Source organism: Garra rufa, chromosome 9 (assembly GCF_049309525.1).
Source record: "Garra rufa chromosome 9, GarRuf1.0, whole genome shotgun sequence".
In the NCBI taxonomy this organism is placed as follows: Eukaryota; Metazoa; Chordata; class Actinopteri; order Cypriniformes; family Cyprinidae; genus Garra; species Garra rufa.
In genome coordinates this window covers 34,788,111-34,806,971 of record NC_133369.1, presented here as the reverse complement: position 1 = coordinate 34,806,971, position 18,861 = coordinate 34,788,111, and the positions used below count along the sequence as shown (strand labels likewise).

General features: G+C 42.5%; 1 protein-coding gene across 2 annotated transcripts in view; it reads right to left on the bottom strand.

Moving 5' to 3' along the window:
• The window catches only part of ddc (dopa decarboxylase), a 31,855-nt gene that overhangs the window by 6,653 nt on the left and 6,341 nt on the right, over nucleotides 1-18,861 (bottom strand). For both annotated transcript variants that reach the window (XM_073847654.1, XM_073847655.1), the window contains exons 3-10: nucleotides 11,326-11,439; nucleotides 9,122-9,241; nucleotides 7,140-7,274; nucleotides 6,631-6,774; nucleotides 4,782-4,848; nucleotides 4,593-4,687; nucleotides 3,303-3,370; nucleotides 960-1,036 (exon numbers count right to left, since the gene is read on the bottom strand). In XM_073847654.1, the coding sequence (XP_073703755.1) occupies nucleotides 960-1,036; nucleotides 3,303-3,370; nucleotides 4,593-4,687; nucleotides 4,782-4,848; nucleotides 6,631-6,774; nucleotides 7,140-7,274; nucleotides 9,122-9,241; nucleotides 11,326-11,439 (820 nt within the window). The remainder of the gene's footprint in view (nucleotides 1-959; nucleotides 1,037-3,302; nucleotides 3,371-4,592; nucleotides 4,688-4,781; nucleotides 4,849-6,630; nucleotides 6,775-7,139; nucleotides 7,275-9,121; nucleotides 9,242-11,325; nucleotides 11,440-18,861) is intronic.

Sequence of the window (18,861 nt, the reverse complement as noted above, 5' to 3'; positions counted from 1 at the left end):
AGTAATTTAATCAGGAAGTTGCTCATGATGGAAATGGCTTTAAGGTGTGTATGCATATATGTGCGCGTGTGTGTTGTGTACTGGGTTGAGAGACAGGGCTGCTCTTTTGTTTTGCTGTCAGCACAATTACAATTGTCTGCACAGCTGCACGCTGCCCACAGACACATTACCAGAGGAGTCTTTGTTTAGCCATGTTTAAATGTCCAACAAGCAACAGGCAGCTCATTGGTGGACACGTGTGAGGAAACAACAGACATGGGAGATCAGATTACTGTTACTGCATTAGATATCAAATTATCTAAAAATGTCACCTGTAAACAAATGATGATTGACTGTCTGTATACATTTTTACAATTACTTGTACCCATAGTGTAAAGGTGCTTTTTAGTGATGTATAAAGTCAGGTTTACATAGGTGTTTTAGCAGTTTATCACATTAACTATTAACTATTTAAATGTTCCTTTAACATTTTACAACTAGAATCACTGGTCTTTGTGCTTAAATACTGTATTTTTATATAAATACAGCAGAATTCATACATTGGTGTCCAAATTTGTAGGGTCAGTGTATTTGATATACAAATGCACAAATGCATAATACATGCAAAAATACTCTCAAATATACTTGAGATCAGTGTAGTGGGCTAGAAAGCTGTTGTTTACCAGCATACAGAGGCTTACAGAACACAGCAGAGCACTAAGGTGAATAATCTGATCGAGCCTTCAATGTGACGTAAAGTGGATGTCAGCACAAAACGTCATGTCCTATTAATGAGGATCATGGTCATCCTCTTTACACCTCATGCTAATGCACTTCAGTCTTTTATCAGTGTTATTAATGTTTATTCTTTACTATAATGATTGACAGTTTCTATAACCAAACTATCAGAAATGTGTAAGATTGTGTGAGCAATTAAAAATATAAAGCAAGGTATGTGGTGCATTTTGCTGATGGTTTACCTGACTCTTGGTGATCATGCTTCAGATAAAGTGGCTCCATTTTAAATGCTCCGATGATGTCTGATCTCTTCTTCACCCTGCACAGAGAAATTCACTTTCATCACTCACACAGAGTAGGAGACAACAGTCAAATGACAGTCGAATGATTTGTGAATACAGCATATATCATTATTATTTGAATGTTTCAGTAGTAGCTAATTAATAATGATAAACTGTGTATCTTGAGATGAAAAAACAACAATATAAAACTCACTATATTTATACTAATTTTTAACAAATTTAGCACAATATGCCAATCAATAAGAGATGATAAAAAACAACCTGTTATTCACAGCATTTACAGTTTTTATGTGTTTTGACTGTTGTTCTCTTTCAATATAAAAAAAATTTAATTTGCCATGGTAGTAAAATACTATGCATTTTTTTATCAGTTTGGCTTATAAACCAAAGAACATTAGACACGCAAAGAGGAAGTGAGAAAGACTATTATTATCTCAGAGTTGAGTTAAGATCAAGTTCTATTAAATAACCTACTAAAACGGGATTATGCAGTGAGATGCAATCACATTCAAATTCAAAATTAAATTTAAATGAACCTTTTTATATATGTGCCACATCTATATGAATAAGTGTATCTATTTTATGTATATACAGTACAGTACATAATGCCTAGTTCTGCCATGAAACTCTAGATGGTGCAGACTGACTGGTTGCTAATGTAACTGATGATATCACAGAGTTGTACGAATTCGCACAAACTGATTGGTTCATACTGGGTACGCAACCAATGAGCTTGCAGCTTGCATATATTTAAATGGTTGGTAGCATTCCTTGAGTATTTCGCAGCGTACTTTCAGAGTTCCTCTGAAACCCTCTACCTTCCCCAGCTCCACCTGTATAGATCTGCTATGGGTTATTTTATGCTATTTGTGCAGCAGCAGTGTGTCTTAAATACTCACAGCACCGTATCACCATATGCTTTGGCAGTAGCAAGTTTCTGTACTTGCTTGCAGCAGCAATAATCTACAACTACAACAATAACCAACAGCAGCAGCAATTCAGCAGCGTAGCAGATCTATTTCGCCAAGACAAAATACATTAACATTGTCATATTACCATACCATTACTAAACTTTTCCGAGAGTTGTCATGACAGAACTACAGTTATGGTCATTGGCTAAGAAAGTGCAGTTAATTCTTAGAAAACGATTTGTATCATTTGGTTTAAGGTTCAAGGTTTAAAGGTTGTATCAGCGATTCTAGCTGAAACATAAAGTGTCAAATTCAGCTGACCTTTCTTCATGATCCGCTCGCTGCCTGCCCCATGAATTGGCTGTAAAAAAAATGCATCTCTGTGGTCAGCCTAGGGTCCGAGATATGCCAAAAGGACTTTCGCTCTGCCTCCCTCACATCCCTGCACCAGTACGAAAGTCCACAACACCAACCCCCTGACGGTGATTGGTTGGAACACTGTTTGTTTTGCTGTGGAATCGTTGGTAGCACCGATTGTTTTTTTTTTGGCATATCTCGGACCCTAGGCTGACCACAGAGATGCGTTTTTTTTTTACAGCCAATTTATGGGGCAGGCAGCGAGCAGATCATGAAGAAAGGTCAGCTGAATTTGACACTTTATGTTTCAGGCTTGAAATCGCTGTTACAACCTTTAAGGTTCACCTTATTGCCATTCAGTCAAGGCAGGGTCAAAGAGAGGTTTCAAGATTTCCAGACACCACTCAGTTTAATTATTTTCTTTCTAATGTGATGACTTGGCATATATTTTTGACATATCATACAGGGCATTTTTAAAATGTGGCTTAAGTGTTGAAATATCATTGGGGCCACTGTATACATTAATGTTGAAAAGTTTGGGATTGGTAAGGTGTTGTAATATTGTGATATATTATTACAATTCAAATTACTTTTTCTATTTTTATATATTTAAAAGTTCAGCAGCCATTAATCCAGTCTTCAGTGATACATGATCTTTGAGAAATCATTCTGATATGCTGATTTGGAGCTCAAGAAACATTTCTTACCGTGATTTTTTTTCTTGTGGATTCTATGATGAATTTTGTAACATTATAAATGTGATCTATGCATCTTCTTAAAAAACACACACTTCTGAATAGTGTATATGAAGGTACATTTGCATACATGCTTGTCTTGTTTTTTCTCTCTCTATAACCATGGACATTTTTGTTTGCCTGGTGCTGACATAAAGGGCAGCTGGGACCATTTCCTCTGTTGACTGACAGAGCCAACCAATAGCATGTTAAGATACAGTAGATTGGGTCAGAGGATAAATTAAATAAGCTTTTTACTGATAAAGCCACTAAACACTTACCACATTGCTGAGCAGTCAAAGTTGACCAAGAGCCATTTATGAGGATTGAAATTGAAAGAGTCTGCAAACTAAAAAAAGAAGCACATTTTAATGTGATTTGCTGTGAACTGATCTAACACTTACTCACTTACAAGTCACAAACTTACCTGCTATTGGTTAAATTAGTAACATTTTCAAAATTTTATAGAATTTTAAGAAATTTTGTTTATATTTTCTTGATGATATCTGAACTCAATTCAAATTATTTGATATTTGAAGATTACTTTCATTTTTAAATAGGTCATAATAGTATCTAGCAACACCAACAACAAAGTTGATAATACACAGTTCCAATACAGTTGATAAAGCTAAAGTCTTGTCTCAATTTATTAAGTGATCAATTTATTTATTAAGTGATTGCTAGACTTGTCAATATTTATAATAAAACTAGTATTTACTAATGACTAATTATGAATAGTTATTAACTAATAATAAACTAGCATTTATTCAGTTGTGCAGTCACTTTTATCCCATAAATTTGGCTTGCTAAAAATAACGATGAGTCATCTTTCAGCTACCTGTTGGCACAGTCAGATATTAACTACTTTTGACTCTGACGCAGTAGCATATTATGCATCAAACTCACAATCAACTGCGGCATCTGTCCAATGAGCATTCAAAAAGAGCCACTATCTCAAAGTCTAATCTTTTTGCTCTCCCCTTTCCAATATCCTTTCCATCTGCCGCAATAAAGGCAGACACTGCCATGATGGTTTGATTGTTGCAATGCTGAGTCCTGCCTGTCTTTCACTTCCTGGCAACCAACACCACACAGGAAACAGCAGCCAGCTGTCATTCCGGTCAATAATAAAAACCATCATCTGTGCAGGGGAGCACAGTTTTCACTATTGTTTGAACTTGTGCTGCTAATAAACAGTGATATTTCTTTAGCGAGGGAAAAAAAGAACTTATCTAAAGGTCTTCCTATGCCTCAGGAAATTACTTTACCCTTATCATTGTGACACCCAGCTGGGCTCCACGACAACTCAAAGGACGATCAGGGATCTCTAATTTCCCGCCCATTCCACAAGACATCGCTCATGCCAGCTCGCATCATTTGTGACATTTAAATATTCTTAATCGCACACACACACGACTCTGTCTTCCACGCACCGCTCCTAAAGTAACAGGATCAATAGTTTGAGCCCAGCACAGATTGCTCTTCGGTTATCATTCATGCCTCTCAGGGCTTCAAGAGCACCCTGTGAAGTGTGCTTAAGAACATACTGTGTGATTTGAATGTTATCTTACCTCTACGCCATTCAGAAGGGGTCTGAACTCTGGACAGATAAAGGCACTCCCAGCATAGGCAGCATCAATGTGCATCCAGATTTTCTCTGCATTACCTGATACAGAAACAATGACAATGTGAATATTAAAATATTCATCAAAATATTGATACAGATACAAAAGAAAATAACAAGTGAAAGTCAGTCTTACATATAGGGCCAAGCTCAGTGATGCAATCAAATGCACAGGATGGAGTTGTTCCCAATGTTGCACAAAACTAAGGAACATCCAGAAAATCAGATGGATTATTATGTGTTGATTTTAATATTTAATGTACTACTCATACAAATAAGTCAACCTAGACATTTCTGTATCTGAATGTTCAATTAAAAATTCATCTGAGCTATACGTTTTGATCACAGAAAGATTTATTCCTGCTTGGTTTGTCATTACACTGTGATTCTTCTGACACAGGTCTGCTGGCTGAGCCTGAGGCTAATTTGACTAATGTGATTCAGAAAACAGGCTCTCCAAACAGCATTAACCATCATGCAGACCGCAGGGGGACCGGTTCAGAGAAAGAGCAGAGACAAATGACCAATTTGTTCTCATTTCGTGCTCTCTAATAGTCTGAGTGGCTGCTATCTTTCTACCATGATGTTGACTGATTCTGTAATTTTGCACTTGTTATATATAGGGGCTGCAAGTTTTAATGGTTAGGGTTAATCTTTAAGATTTGAAAGGAAATTCTGCAACATTTGCCAGCAATAATAATAATACATATATAATAATCAAAATACTAAAAGGCAATACAATATGACAATAAGTAGATAAAAGGCCATAATTTCCATTTTAAAACACAGTGTATAAATAGGTAATTTATTCTTAATCTATAGCAAGTCTGTAAAAAATGTTTTGTTTTTTTTATTTAATAATGAAAAATAAAGACAATATATAAAACTATATATAATCCCATGTTTGAGCAACAGAATTCCCCAATATGTTGTTACTGAAATTTCTTACAAGAAATTTATAGTTGGATCAGTGAATTTATTGGCGGTGTGATGCATTTTGAACAAAATTCAAATAGACAAAGCAAAGTAGTGTTTCTTAGGACAGTTCTTAAAGAAAAATTTCACCTTCAGAATTTGATGAATTTAATTAACTCTTCAGTCTTCAGTTTCTTCAGTCACAAATATATATATATATATATATATATATATATATATATATATATATATATATTTTATTTTTTTTTTATTTTTTTTTTTTTTTGAGGAAAACATTCCAGGAATTTTCCCCATATAATGGATTTCAATGTTGGCCAACGGGTTGAAGTTCCAAATTGCAGTTTCAGTCTAGCTTCAAAAGGCTCTATATGATCCTAGCTGAGGAATAAGGGTGTTATCTAGCCATTTTCTTAAAAAAAAAAAACTTTCTTAATCTTAATAAACCACAAAAGCTCATCTTGCACTAGCTCTGCGTTGCATCAGCATCTTCATGCATTGCGTTATCATGTTGGAAAAGTCACGCGCGGTTAGTTTTTCATCTAGTTTTCGTGTACTTCAGTTAAAAAAGGTAGGGTAAGGTGAAAAACTCCATCTCATTTTCTCCTCCAACTTCAAAATTGTCTGACATTGCTTTGTAAACACTGGGTCAGTACTTCCAACTACTTCACGCGTACATGATTATGTAATGTGTAAAGTTAAGCTAGTGCAAGAAGAGCATTTGTGGTTAAAAAGTATATCAATTTGTTTTTTCTTTGAAAATGACCCATCGTTTCACTATAGATAAGACCACTATTCCTCGTCTGGGATCATGTACAGCCCTTTGAAGCTGCACTGAAACTGGAATTTGTCCCTTCAACCCATTGGCCACCATTGAAGTCCACTATATGAATAAAAATCCTGGAATGTTTTCCTCAAAAACCTTAATTTCTTTTTCGAAGACATGAACATCTTGGATGACATGGGGGTCAGTAAATTTTCATGAAATTTTCATTCTGGAAGTGAACTTTCTACTTCTACTTCTACGTGTGGTTATTTAGAGGTATACATACAAAAAATGGTATGAGTCCTGCGGCTCTGTCCTCTTCTAGAACTTTCTTCAGTGCATCCCCTCGCACAGAAAACTTCTTGTCGGTGCGAATTTTCTTCATCCTTACTCCACCTATCAAACCTGCCCTCTCCACCGATGAGTGTGCCTGGAATATCAACAAAACACTGCTATATTATTTCTCAATTAATGACCTTGTTTCAAAAACAACCAAATATTCATGGTTTCCAATTAGACACACATCACATATACTGTAAGCACATTCAAAAATAAGTGGCACTTCACCATTATCCTGACACATCAGAGACCCACTGCATGGCCCTTTCACATTGTTTGATATTTCTATTCAATAAGAATTCTTGCTATAATCATCCCCACTAGTAGATACTCATCCCTAGATGGACACAATGCCATCATCACAGTGCCTGCTGAATGATGCATATTATCTTGAAAGCCATTACTCTAGACTAAATATACCTCTGTAGTTTCTTTCATCAAGGCTTGTTGTCTTACCTGATCAGACGAGTAGGCAACTAGTTTGGTGATAATGTCTGTCTCAGATCGGTCAGGATGGTCAGCCTGGATCAGTTTGATGATTTTGGAACGAGCAGCAAGAAGAGCTATGAGAGTTGCTTCACTGGCAGTGCCCTGTACAAACAAACATCACATTATATTTATTTATACTTGATACTTCGAATATGTACATTAAATGTTGCTGTTCATGAAAAGCAGTCCATATCGAGCAGGTCTCACAATTGGTAGACATGTTCAATATTAGACATATAAGACATAATTTCCCTCATCTCAAAAATTGCACTGAGCGAAACAACCCCGATCAATATGACCTGATGTTGCTGATTGTAAATGCAACCAGTGATGAATTTTCATCAGCTCTCCAGCTCTGTTTTGTGTGCTCTCAATGAGTGAATGAGAAGACTTCCACTCAAAACCCCTCAATACAGATCACCTCAGCTCATTGTGAGGCACGAGCTGTCTTTGATTTCCCTTCGTAAGCCTGACAGCGCACACCCACGTCCTGATTACTAATGATTGAGTTCATTTTATGAGATAATCTGGAAAACTGTAGCCACACTTGTTTGGCAATAAGATCTCACAAAGCACAGTGATCTAATTTCAAGAACAAGAAGGATTTCAAATTTTAAATTCTACCACATTTAACCCTATCAAGCCAACTGTATCATTTGATATGCAATTTTCTAAGGCCTCTAAATGATCAACATGATTAAAACTTGGCTAAAAACCAGTTGCACACAACATACTACATGCCTTTTGTCATCTGATTAATACTTTGCAAGTTACTAGCCTTTTATTAAAATTCTAAAAGCAGTACAATTCAGGTCGCTTGTTGGGAAATCTTTACAGATTTTTACAAAGGAAATATAATTGTAATATAATATAAGATTAGTGTGACAGCTGATACTTTTTATGCATTTTATATAAGCAGTCTGCTATACTGTTATAAAGATCTTATTAATTTACATTACAAACAATCAGAATTGTATCTTTTTGCCCATATAAATATTAGCCTCTGCACCAAATTGCATATTTTTGCTCAGTTTGGTCCTCTGAATAAGACTGAGGAGTTTTCCCCCATGATGTATCAATATGATACTCAACAAAACGCTTGTAAACTTCTAAATGCTTAGTTTTACTTTCATAATTATATTCTACTTCCACCTGTTCTCCTCCCCTCTCTGCTATGCCCACCTTTGCTGAGAGAAATTGCTTACAAAACCCTCAAACTCCCTCATTAGAGCGTGCTATCAGTGAAAATAATGCCTGTTGCCATAGTGAGCTCTCTGAAAAGCCCAGAGACAAAACCATTCAGTAGGAGGACACACACACTCCAAAGCGGCCCTAATGACAGAGCATCAAACCGACTGTAATCAGTGGACTTTCCATACGCTGTGCTTCCTGTGTCTCTCTTTAAATGGTCACAGCTGCTCAACTGCCACATCCATAGTGACGAAATGATTGCGGGCCGCTCTCAACGCACGCACCACCGCCTGACTGTCTCCTCTCATGTGTAGCTGACGTCTTAAAAGGCAATTTCTACAGGACAAAACAATTTGCAGGGCCTAGAGAAGAAATCAATGACAAACAAATTGTTGTGTGGGACATGTGTGGACATTTGTTATTGGTCAAAAGAAATTGCCCGTAAACATGGATTAAGGTTGCCCAGGTGGCATGAAAGTGGTTTAAAATTTTATACATTTTGCACATGTTGTGCATTTCATAATGTGAATCAACCTTTGCAGAACAACAGATCCTTAAAGGTAATGTGTATTTACATAGTTAAACATGTCTTGAATTTAAAAATATATACTGTTATATACTATTTTATCTTCTCCAAAGACCCCCTGCTGTACCTGGGCCCCCTTCATAGACCCTTCAAAACCCTGAATATAAGTCATACCATATAAATATTTATATAAACTTGCACTACTAGCAGATACAATTCTTAATTATCTTACCTGGACAACCCCTCCCCCTCTCCCCTCTGTACCAGCAAGAAAATCTTCTGGTAGCTTCAGCATCTTTCCCAGCCAGTCCAGCATCACTGTCTCCAGTTCTGTACAGGCAGGACTCGCTGCCTACAAGCAAACAATAAATAAATAAATAAATAAATAAAATCCTGTGTTAGCCTACAATATGAGAGATTCAGATGTCATGGATGGATGGAAAAGCATATGAGATGTATGCAGAATTAACAGACCATCAGGTGGCTAAATGAATAAGATGGATGGATGGATGGATAGACAGAGAGGTGGCTAAACTGATCATTACAGAAATTTACAGAAATAAAGCAAAATAATTGGATGGATCGATGGATGGATGCAGAATTAACAGACCAACATGTGGCTCAATGAATGGATGGATGGATGCAGAATTAACAGACCAACATGTGGCTCAATGGATGGATGGATGGATGCAGAATTAACAGACCAACAGGTGGCTTAATGGATGGATGGATGGATGGATGAATGAATGGACAAACAGAGAGGTGTCTAAACTGATTAATTCAGTAATGGGCAGAGAGTTTGCTAAATAACTGGATGGATGCATGGATGGTAAGATAGATGGATGGATGGATGGATGGATAGACAGAGAGGTGGCTAAACTGATCATTACAGAAATTTACAGAAATAAAGCAAAATAATTGGATGGATCGATGAATGGATGCAGAATTAACAGACCAACATGTGGCTCAATGAATGGATGGATGGATGCAGAATTAACAGACCAACAGGTGGCTCAATGGATGGATGGATGGATGGATGGATGAATGAATGGACAAACAGAGAGGTGTCTAAACTGATTAATTCAGTAATGGGCAGAGAGTTTGCTAAATAACTGGATGGATGCATGGATGGTAAGATGGATAGACAGATTAGAAGGTGGATAAATGGGTGGATATATGGTTCAGAGAAGGGACTGAATGGAGAGACAAATATGTGGTTGGATGGATAGATGGATGGATTAATGGATGCAGAATTAACAGAGCGACAGATGGCTTAATGAATGGATGGATGGATGAAGGGAGGGATAGATGAATAGAGAGGTGGCTAAACGGATTATTACAGAAATAGACAGAAAGGTTGTTAAATAACTAAATGGATGGATGCAGAATTAACAGACAGACAGGTGGCTCAGTAAATAGATGGATGGGGGAAGGATGGATGTACAGAGAGATGGCTAAACTGATTATTTCAGAAATGGACAGACAGTTTGCTAAATAACTGGATGGATGCATGGCTAGATAAATGGATGGACAGACTAGAAGGTAGATAAATGGGTGGATATATGTATCAGTGGAGGGACAGACTGAATGAAGATACAAATATGTGTATGGATGGATGCAGAATTTATAGACTGATGGATGGATGGAAGGATGGATTGGCAGAGAGGTGGCTAAATGGATTAGGTAGCTGGATGGATGGATGGATGGATGGATGGATGGATGGATGGATGGATGGATGGATGGATGGATGGATGGATGGATGGAGGAATGGATGGATGGATGGACAGAGAGGTGGCTAAACAAATTATTACAGAAATGAACAGAAAGGTAGCTAAATAACTGGATGGATGCAGAATTAATAGACCAAAAGGTGGCTCAATGAATGGATGATGGATGGATGGATGGATGGATGGGTGGATGGATGGATGGATAAACAGAGAGGTGGCTAAATGGATTATTACAGAAATGGACAGACAGGTGGCTAAATAACTGGATGGATGGATAGAAAAGCAGATGTATGCAGAATTAACAGACCAACAGGTGGCTAAATGGATCAAGAGATGGGCGGACAAGTTGCTAAATAACTGAATGAACGGATGGATGGATTGATGTACAGACAGATTAGCAGATGACTAAATGGATGGATATATGGTTCAGTGGAGGGGCAGACTGAATGGAGAGACAAATATCTGGATGGATGGAAAAAAATAATTGGATGGATGGAAAAAAATAATTGGATGGATGGAGAAGCAGATGAATGCTTTATGGATAGATGGATGGACAGACTAGCAGGTGGCTAAATAGATGGATGGCTAGATGAATAGATCAACGGAGGGACAGACAGATAGCTAACTGGATAGACATATAGGTGGTTGTACAGAGAGAGAGAGAGAGAGAGAGAGAGAGAGAGAGAGAGAAACAAAGTAAAATACATACCCAAGAAAATCCAATGCAGCCAATTGCCCCACACAGCATATCAGCCAGCATTGCAGGAAAAGAGTTAGCAGTAGGAAAGTACGCATAGAAGTATGGGCTGTGCCAGTGCGTCACCTGAAATAGTGCAGAAACATGTAGAAATATTCAAAATTTGTCTTCAGTGTTCATGATAATTTTAAATATATTTTTTAAAACCATTTACTACAGTAATATAACATGTTTTTAAGCTAAAGAGCTACCTAAGATCGGGGGCTGTGATCTGTCAGATTTAGTTTGTTTTGTTGTTGTTCATTTGCTCTTTAGAACAAGCATTATGACTTCAGTAATAGAGACATCAGGGTTTTTCTTTCAGAACGTTAAAGGTTAAATGAAATTATGAAGGCTAGATGAAATTATTCCATGAGTTTAGCAGAGGAGAGAGCTTGAGGCATTGTGTGTCTATGTCTCTCTTGCAGGATTTTCCTAGTGTGAGTCATTCATTAGCTCAAGCACACACTTTTAAACAACTATTAAAACAAGACTTCTAAAAGGGAAAATTGGTCTAATTGGACACAGTGGGAAGGTTAACACCTTTAACTGAATTAAAGTGTTTGTTTTTTCCTCTGAGCTATGAAATGAAGGGGTGGGGGAGGCTTTTCTCTGACCCCAGGTCAGAGTTTAATGATTGATTTCCTAACTATCAGATTCAAGCCCCTCCAAAGGTGGACTTTGAGCATGTCAAATGAGAGATTTGAGGGTCTCTTGATGTGTCCACCATATCTTTATCTGCACAAGATAAATCACACATATTTATGAATATTTGCATTGTTGTTACATCATCTTTGACACAGTGTATAACCATCATATCTGTTGGTAGACTATCAGTTTAAATGGTGAACTTGTCAGTAAGTGCAATATACAAAACTTAAGATAAAGTTTTTTTCTGGTTCTAAATTGATAAAATAAATTTAAAAAATCAAAGACAATAAACTATTTAATACTGCCTCAACTGCCTCAATAAACTCTTAATTAGCTGCTTATTAGTTAGTAAGGTTAAGTTGTTAGGTTTAAGTATGGGGTAGGATTAAGGGATCCAAAATATGGTCATGCAAAATAATGCATTAAAATATGCTTTATGATTACTAATAAACAGCAAATATGCTAGTAATGTGCATGCTAATAAGCAACTAGTTAATAATGAGAATTGGTCCCTAAATTAAAGTGTTAGTGAACCTAAAGCCATGCTAAGATACTGTATTTTCAACTATACTGTGTAATGAATGTGGAAATTTAACTGAAATATTATCTGTAACGAATTGCTGTAAAAATTACAGCAATATTTTACAGCAGCGTGTTGTATTTCTTATAATACAGCCAATACAGCATATTGCTGTAAACCGCAATGCATTCTGGTAAATTTCAAATCTAAAGAGGCGGGATTATCTTCAACGTCGACATTTGGGAGCAGCAAGAAGAACGATTCACAACTGTGGTAAGTGTCTTATTTTATTTTTCATATTTCGTAACTGTATTAGAATATTAAGGTGTCATAAACATTCGCGGTAACCGCAGATTAACGAATCCTCCGTCCGCGGAGCACGAGAGAGACTTGTGCGGGGATTCGGCAGCACAGTCGCGGAAGGATTTCACACACATTCCCCGGCCTTATATCGGCTATAGGCGTAACATCTCTGGGTTCCTACGTTAAGAATTACAAGATTCATTGGCAAAAGATGTGATTCACGGCGACGTCGTGCTGATCAGCACACTTTCTCGTGATTATTTTATGATGTACAACAAATTTGCACAGGCAGCCATCTGTTAACACGGCTGTTAAGCACCGAAATAAAACGCGTGTTTAGGGCTCGCGATTCGCGGTCAGCCGCTCACGGAGGATGTGTGTGTCACGTAAACTCTGAACGGTGCTGTTAAAGGTTGTATCAGCGATTTCTAGCCTGAAACATAAAGTGTCAAATTCAGCTGACCTTTCATCACGATCCGCTCGCTGCCTGCCCCATAAATTGTCTGTGAAAAAACCGCGTCTCTCTGGTCAGCCTAGGGTCCGAGATATGCCAAAAAAACAATCGGCGCTATCAACTATTCCACAGATAAACAAACAGTGTTCCAACCAATCAGCGTCAGGGGTTTGGTGTTGTGGACTTTCCTACTGGTGCAGGGATGTGAGGGAGGCGGAGCGAAAGTCCACCACACCAAACCCCTGACGCTGACTCTAGGCTGACCAGAGAGACGCGGTTCTCTTACGAGAGGTCTCTCGTACTGCGTAAGAAAATATCTTACGCTAGGGGAAAATCCTTTTTCTGCGAGATATTGAAGCCAAAAATTATCCTTAATTTTGAAATAATGTAAAGCGCGTTGCAGCAGCATACAGACATAGGCGAAACAGCTTGCGCGCCTATTGGCTGCTCTGCGGCAACTGCAGCAGCCTATTAGAGCGAGGCCTGACGCGACGCCAGATCCAATGGGGGCATTTCGCGCCCTTTGCGTCGCTTCGCGCCCTTTTCGTAGCTTCCCGCCTAAAAGGGCGTGGTCTAGGCCTATAAATATCGCTCATAGGCAGCTATTATCTGATTTTTCATCCTTCAAGCGAAGCAAACGCATCGCTGGAGCCGGAGAAGAAGCCGCCGTCGATTGCAAGCATCTCAGCGGGACGAGTCTCTGAAGCTGCTGGCCACGCCGCCTTCCGTGCCTTCCTGCTGCGCTTTCCGGCGCTCATATCCTTTAATACCTCAAGTGTGTGTCGCCGCTGCGATACACACTTCTCTATAAAAGAGCAGGCGTCTTTTTAAAGATGCCTTCCTGCGGCTCATGCAGAGCCACACTCAGTGACGGGGACCGCCATATCGTCTGCGTTTCCTGCCTGGGTGAGGAGCACGCGGCGCTCGCGCTCGCTGAGGGCGGCTGCCCTCATTGTGAACCACTGCCGATGGCGACTCTGAGGACTCGCCTGGCATTCTTCGCCGAATCTGCTCCCCCGCCCGCCACGGTGTCGCGCTGTAAGAAGCGCCGTGCCCAGCGGGCACCGGAACCCCCCCCCCCAGCCGACAAAGCTCGCCGGTTCGCCCGCCAGCTTCACCAATCTCGCCAGCCTCCGTCCCAGATGTTAAGTGGCCGCTGCCCGCCGCCGCTTGCACCGACACGGTTGATGAGGGCACAGTTATGGAGGAGGAGGATTCCTGCTCTATTCTGGCGTCAGGCAGTGAGGATTGGACGAGCTCTGCGGACCTCGCTCCCCCCGCCCACGCTCCGTCAGGCTCGAGAGCTTCGATCGAGGCAGAACTGATGAGGATTCTGACACAGGCCACGGCGTGCCTTGGCCTCGAGTGGTCCTCACCGGAGCAGCCCGCTCATAACAGGTTGGACGGCTGTTTTCTGCCGAAAGGGGAACGCGCTTCGAGCGCGTGCAAACCAGCGCCTTTTCTTCCTGAGCTTCACGAAGAACTGGCTAAATCCTGGAGCGCCCCTTACTCAGCGAGAGTGCGCCCATCCTCTTCTCTAGCGTTCTCCACTGTGGACGGCGCCGAGAAAAAAGGATACCTCTCTCTGCCGCCTGTCGAGGAGGCGATAGCAGCCCACTTGTGCCCGCCCTCCGCTGGACGGCGTGCTAAGTCGGCGCTGCCGTCTAAAGCATGTCGCCAGACGTCAAACCTGCACAGCCGCGCTTACACCGCCGCCGGGCAGGCAGCGTCAGCGCTGCACACAATGGCCACGCTGCAGGTTTTTCAGGCTGACCTCCTCCGAAGGATGGATGAGGAAGGCCCTGACACGATTTGTGTGCCGGACCTAAGGAGCGCCACGGACCTCGCACTCCGCGCTACAAAGTCTGCAGCACAGGCCATCGGACGCAACATGGCTTCGCTCACTGTAGCTGAAAGGCATTTGTGGCTGACGCTTTCGGAGATGGCTGAGTCTGAGCGCACCGCGTTCTTCGATGCTCCGCTCTCTCCCGCTGGCCTTTTTGGATCCTCTGTCAAGGACTTTGCAGAGAGATTCGCTGAGGTACAGAAGGCGTCCCAGGCGATGAGGCACTTCCTGCCGAAACGCTCCAGCTCTGCAGCCGGCCGTGTGAAACCGCCCGCGCAGAGCGCACGACCCCAGCCACAGCCCGCTGTTGCCGCTTCGCAGCGCCACTGAGCGCAGGGCGCGAGACCGCGTTCCCGCTCTTCTGGCCGCCGTCCCGCTGGTCGCGGCCCGAGACCCAGGTTGGATTTGAAACCTGAGCCTCCGAAGCAGTCTTAACAAAGCTAGGAAAAAGACGGTGCGCGAGTCCCGCTGTCGCCGGACCCCCACCAAAGGTATTTGCTTGTTCAGTTCCAAGTATTGTGACTGTTCCAGTGTATTTTGCAGCCAACAAACCGGCTCTGTCGCCCGTTTGCCTGTACTCAAAAGCCGTTCTCACGGCTACCCAGATAAATCCAAAAAAGAGTGTATTTTCTGGTGTCCCGGCCACGGCCGATGGTGTTTCACGTGTCAGAATGCCCACTCCCCAGTGCCCATTTCTACACACAAGCACACCCTGTCTCACAGGTCAAGCGCGCATAAAATCGACTCAAATCGATTGCGCTTCACAACCGGCCACGGCCGATGGTGTTTCAAGTGTAGTCAAAATGCCCACTCAGTGCCCATTTCTACACACAAGCACAACATGTCAGACAGACCCTGCGCACATAAAATCGGCTCAGATCGATTGCGCTCCACATGTGATAGACGTGCCCACTTCACAGTGCCCACAGACATCACATCACGCACGTCAAAAGGTTTCCGTAAAAGCGAAACTAACGTGCATGCAGGCGAACGGTGTTTGCAGTGTGTTAAATGTGCCTGTTGCCACACGACCACATCCACACACAGACATAATAGTTCCCGCTATCAGCGTGCCCCACGCCTCGAATGTCAGCACGTCTCTGGTGCCACAGCACTCCGAAACCACTCCGTTACGGATAGAACGGAGCGCGTTTCGTATTCAACCTCTAGCTATTCATGCAAACGCATGGGAAAAGCTTCCAGGGGTTTCGAAATGGGTGCTGGACATTATAAAAGGAGGCTATTCGCTACAGTTTCACCGACGCCCGCGCCGCTATACAGCGCGCGTCGAGACCACAATGCAGACAGAAGCAGCACAACTGCTTCGAGCCGAAGTGGCGAAACTATTGAGCAAAGGAGTCATAGAGCCCCTCTCTCAAACTCAAAGCGAAGGAGGGTTGTACAGCAGATATTTCCTGGTACCGAAAAAAGACGGGGGTCACAGACCCATATTAGATCTAAGGCAACTGAACAAAGCGCTGGTGAAGCGTCGGTTCAGGATGCTCACGACCAGAAAAATCCTCGCGCAAGTTCGCCAAGGAGACTGGTTCGTGTCAGTGGATCTGAAAGACGCGTATTTTCAAATACAGATAGCGTCACGTCACAGGCGATTTTTGAGATTCGCCTTCGAGGGCCAGGCATATCAGTACACAGTCCTGCCGTTCGGTTTGTCCCAGGCACCCCGTACATTTACAAAGTGCATGGACGCAGCGCTCGTTCCTCTCAGACTGAAAGGCGTGCGCATACTGAACTATTTGGACGATTGGCTGATTCTAGCGCAGTCTCGCTCAGTGCTTGTACAGCATACGACCATGTTACTCGATCACCTCGAGAATTTGGGTCTCAGAGTCAATTGGGCGAAGAGCTCCCTGTCCCCCAGTCAGAAAACTTCCTTCCTGGGCACAGAATTGGACTCGCTGTCAATGATAGCGCGGCTGTCACCACAGCGCGCAGCAGACATTCAGCGCACAGCGGGCTCGTTCCACTGCGGCGCGTCTGTCCCAAAAAATTTCAGAAAATGCTGGGTCTCATGGCCTCAGCGTCATCAGTTCTGCAGCTGGGTCTGCTGCGTATGCGTCCACTGCAGTTCTGGCTGAAAGCGCGCGTCCCGCGTCAAGCGTGGGCGCCCGGTCGGCTTCGTATCACGGTCAATCAGAAATGTGTCACAGCCCTGAAGCCGTGGAAAGCAGTCGACTGGTACCAGTCAGGTGTAAGCCTGGGGACTTTCTCGAGAGTAAAAGTGGTGTCTACGGACGCGTCAACCTCGGGATGGGGGGCTCTGCTCGAGGGCAGACCGTCTTTTGGCCAGTGGTCAGAACGGGAAAAGCTCCTACATATCAACTGCCTCGAAATGCTGGCAGTACAGAACGCGCTGACGCGCTTCTGTCCCCAAATAAAAGGAAACCATGTACTAGTCCGCTCGGACAACATGTCAGTGGTTTCCTATATAAATCGCCAGGGCGGTCTCAGGTCCAAAAACCTATACAGACTTGCAGAACGCCTCCTGGTATGGGCTCAGCGCAACCTGCGCTCGCTGAAAGCAGCGCATGTGCCGGGGCTTCTGAACATAGGACCAGACAGACTGTCCAGGAACAATGTTCCAGCAGGCGAATGGTCTCTACACCCACAGACAGTACAACTACTGTGGAAAAAATTCGGCAAAGCAGAAATAGACCTTTTTGCGTCTCCGAACAACGCTCACTGTCAGGAATTTTACTCAAAAAGCAGAGACGCGCTGGCCCACGAATGGCCCCGCCGTCATCTCTATGCTTTTCCCCCCATCTCTCTCCTACCTCAGGTGATAGAGAGGGTCAGGGAAAAAGGATGTTCAATACTGCTGATAGCGCCGTTTTGGGAAAACCAGCCCTGGTTCCCAGCGCTGATGCAGCTGACGAGCACTGCCCCGTGGCCGATACCAGTGAGGAGAGACCTTCTCTCTCAGGCCAGCGGCTCGATTTGGCACCCTCACCCAGAGCTGTGGTCCCTTCATGTCTGGGCCACCAGCGAATATATGATGAACTCCCAAAAGGAGTATTAAACACGATCACGCAGGCTAGAGCCCCTTCTACGAGACGGCTCTATTCCTCAAAATGGTCAGTGTTTTCGGGCTGGTGCGCAGCCCGCGGCTTGTCACCCACTAACTGTGGTGTGATGGAGGTGCTTTCCTTCCTACAAGAGCTGCTGGACAAGGGCAGAACCCCGTCCACGCTCAAAGTCTATGTGGCGGCTATAACGGCGTTTTCGAGCGCAACGTTAGGTCAGTCAATAGGAAGGAACGATTTAGTTATTCGCTTCCTGAGGGGAGCTAGAAGACTAAATCCCCCCAGACCTCCCTCAGTCCCCGTATGGGACCTTTCTGTGGTACTAGAGGCCATGAAAGGTGGACCATTCGAGCCTCTGCAGACGATTGATTTGAAATACCTGTCTCTTAAAACTGTGTTTCTGCTGGCTCTCGCTTCAGTGAAGCGCATAGGGGATTTGCACGCACTCTCTGTGAGCGCGACGTGCATGGAATTTGGACCTAATGACTCTAAAGTCATACTCAAACCCAAGCATGGTTACGTTCCAAAATCACTCAACACACCGTTCAGGGCACAGGTCATCGCGCTGTCAGCCCTACCGGTCAATGATGAGGAAACGGACGCGAACCTCCTATGCCCAGTCAGGGCATTAAGAGCTTACGTGTCTCGCTCGTCTGCTTTTAGACAGACAGATCAGCTTTTTGTTTCGTTTTAC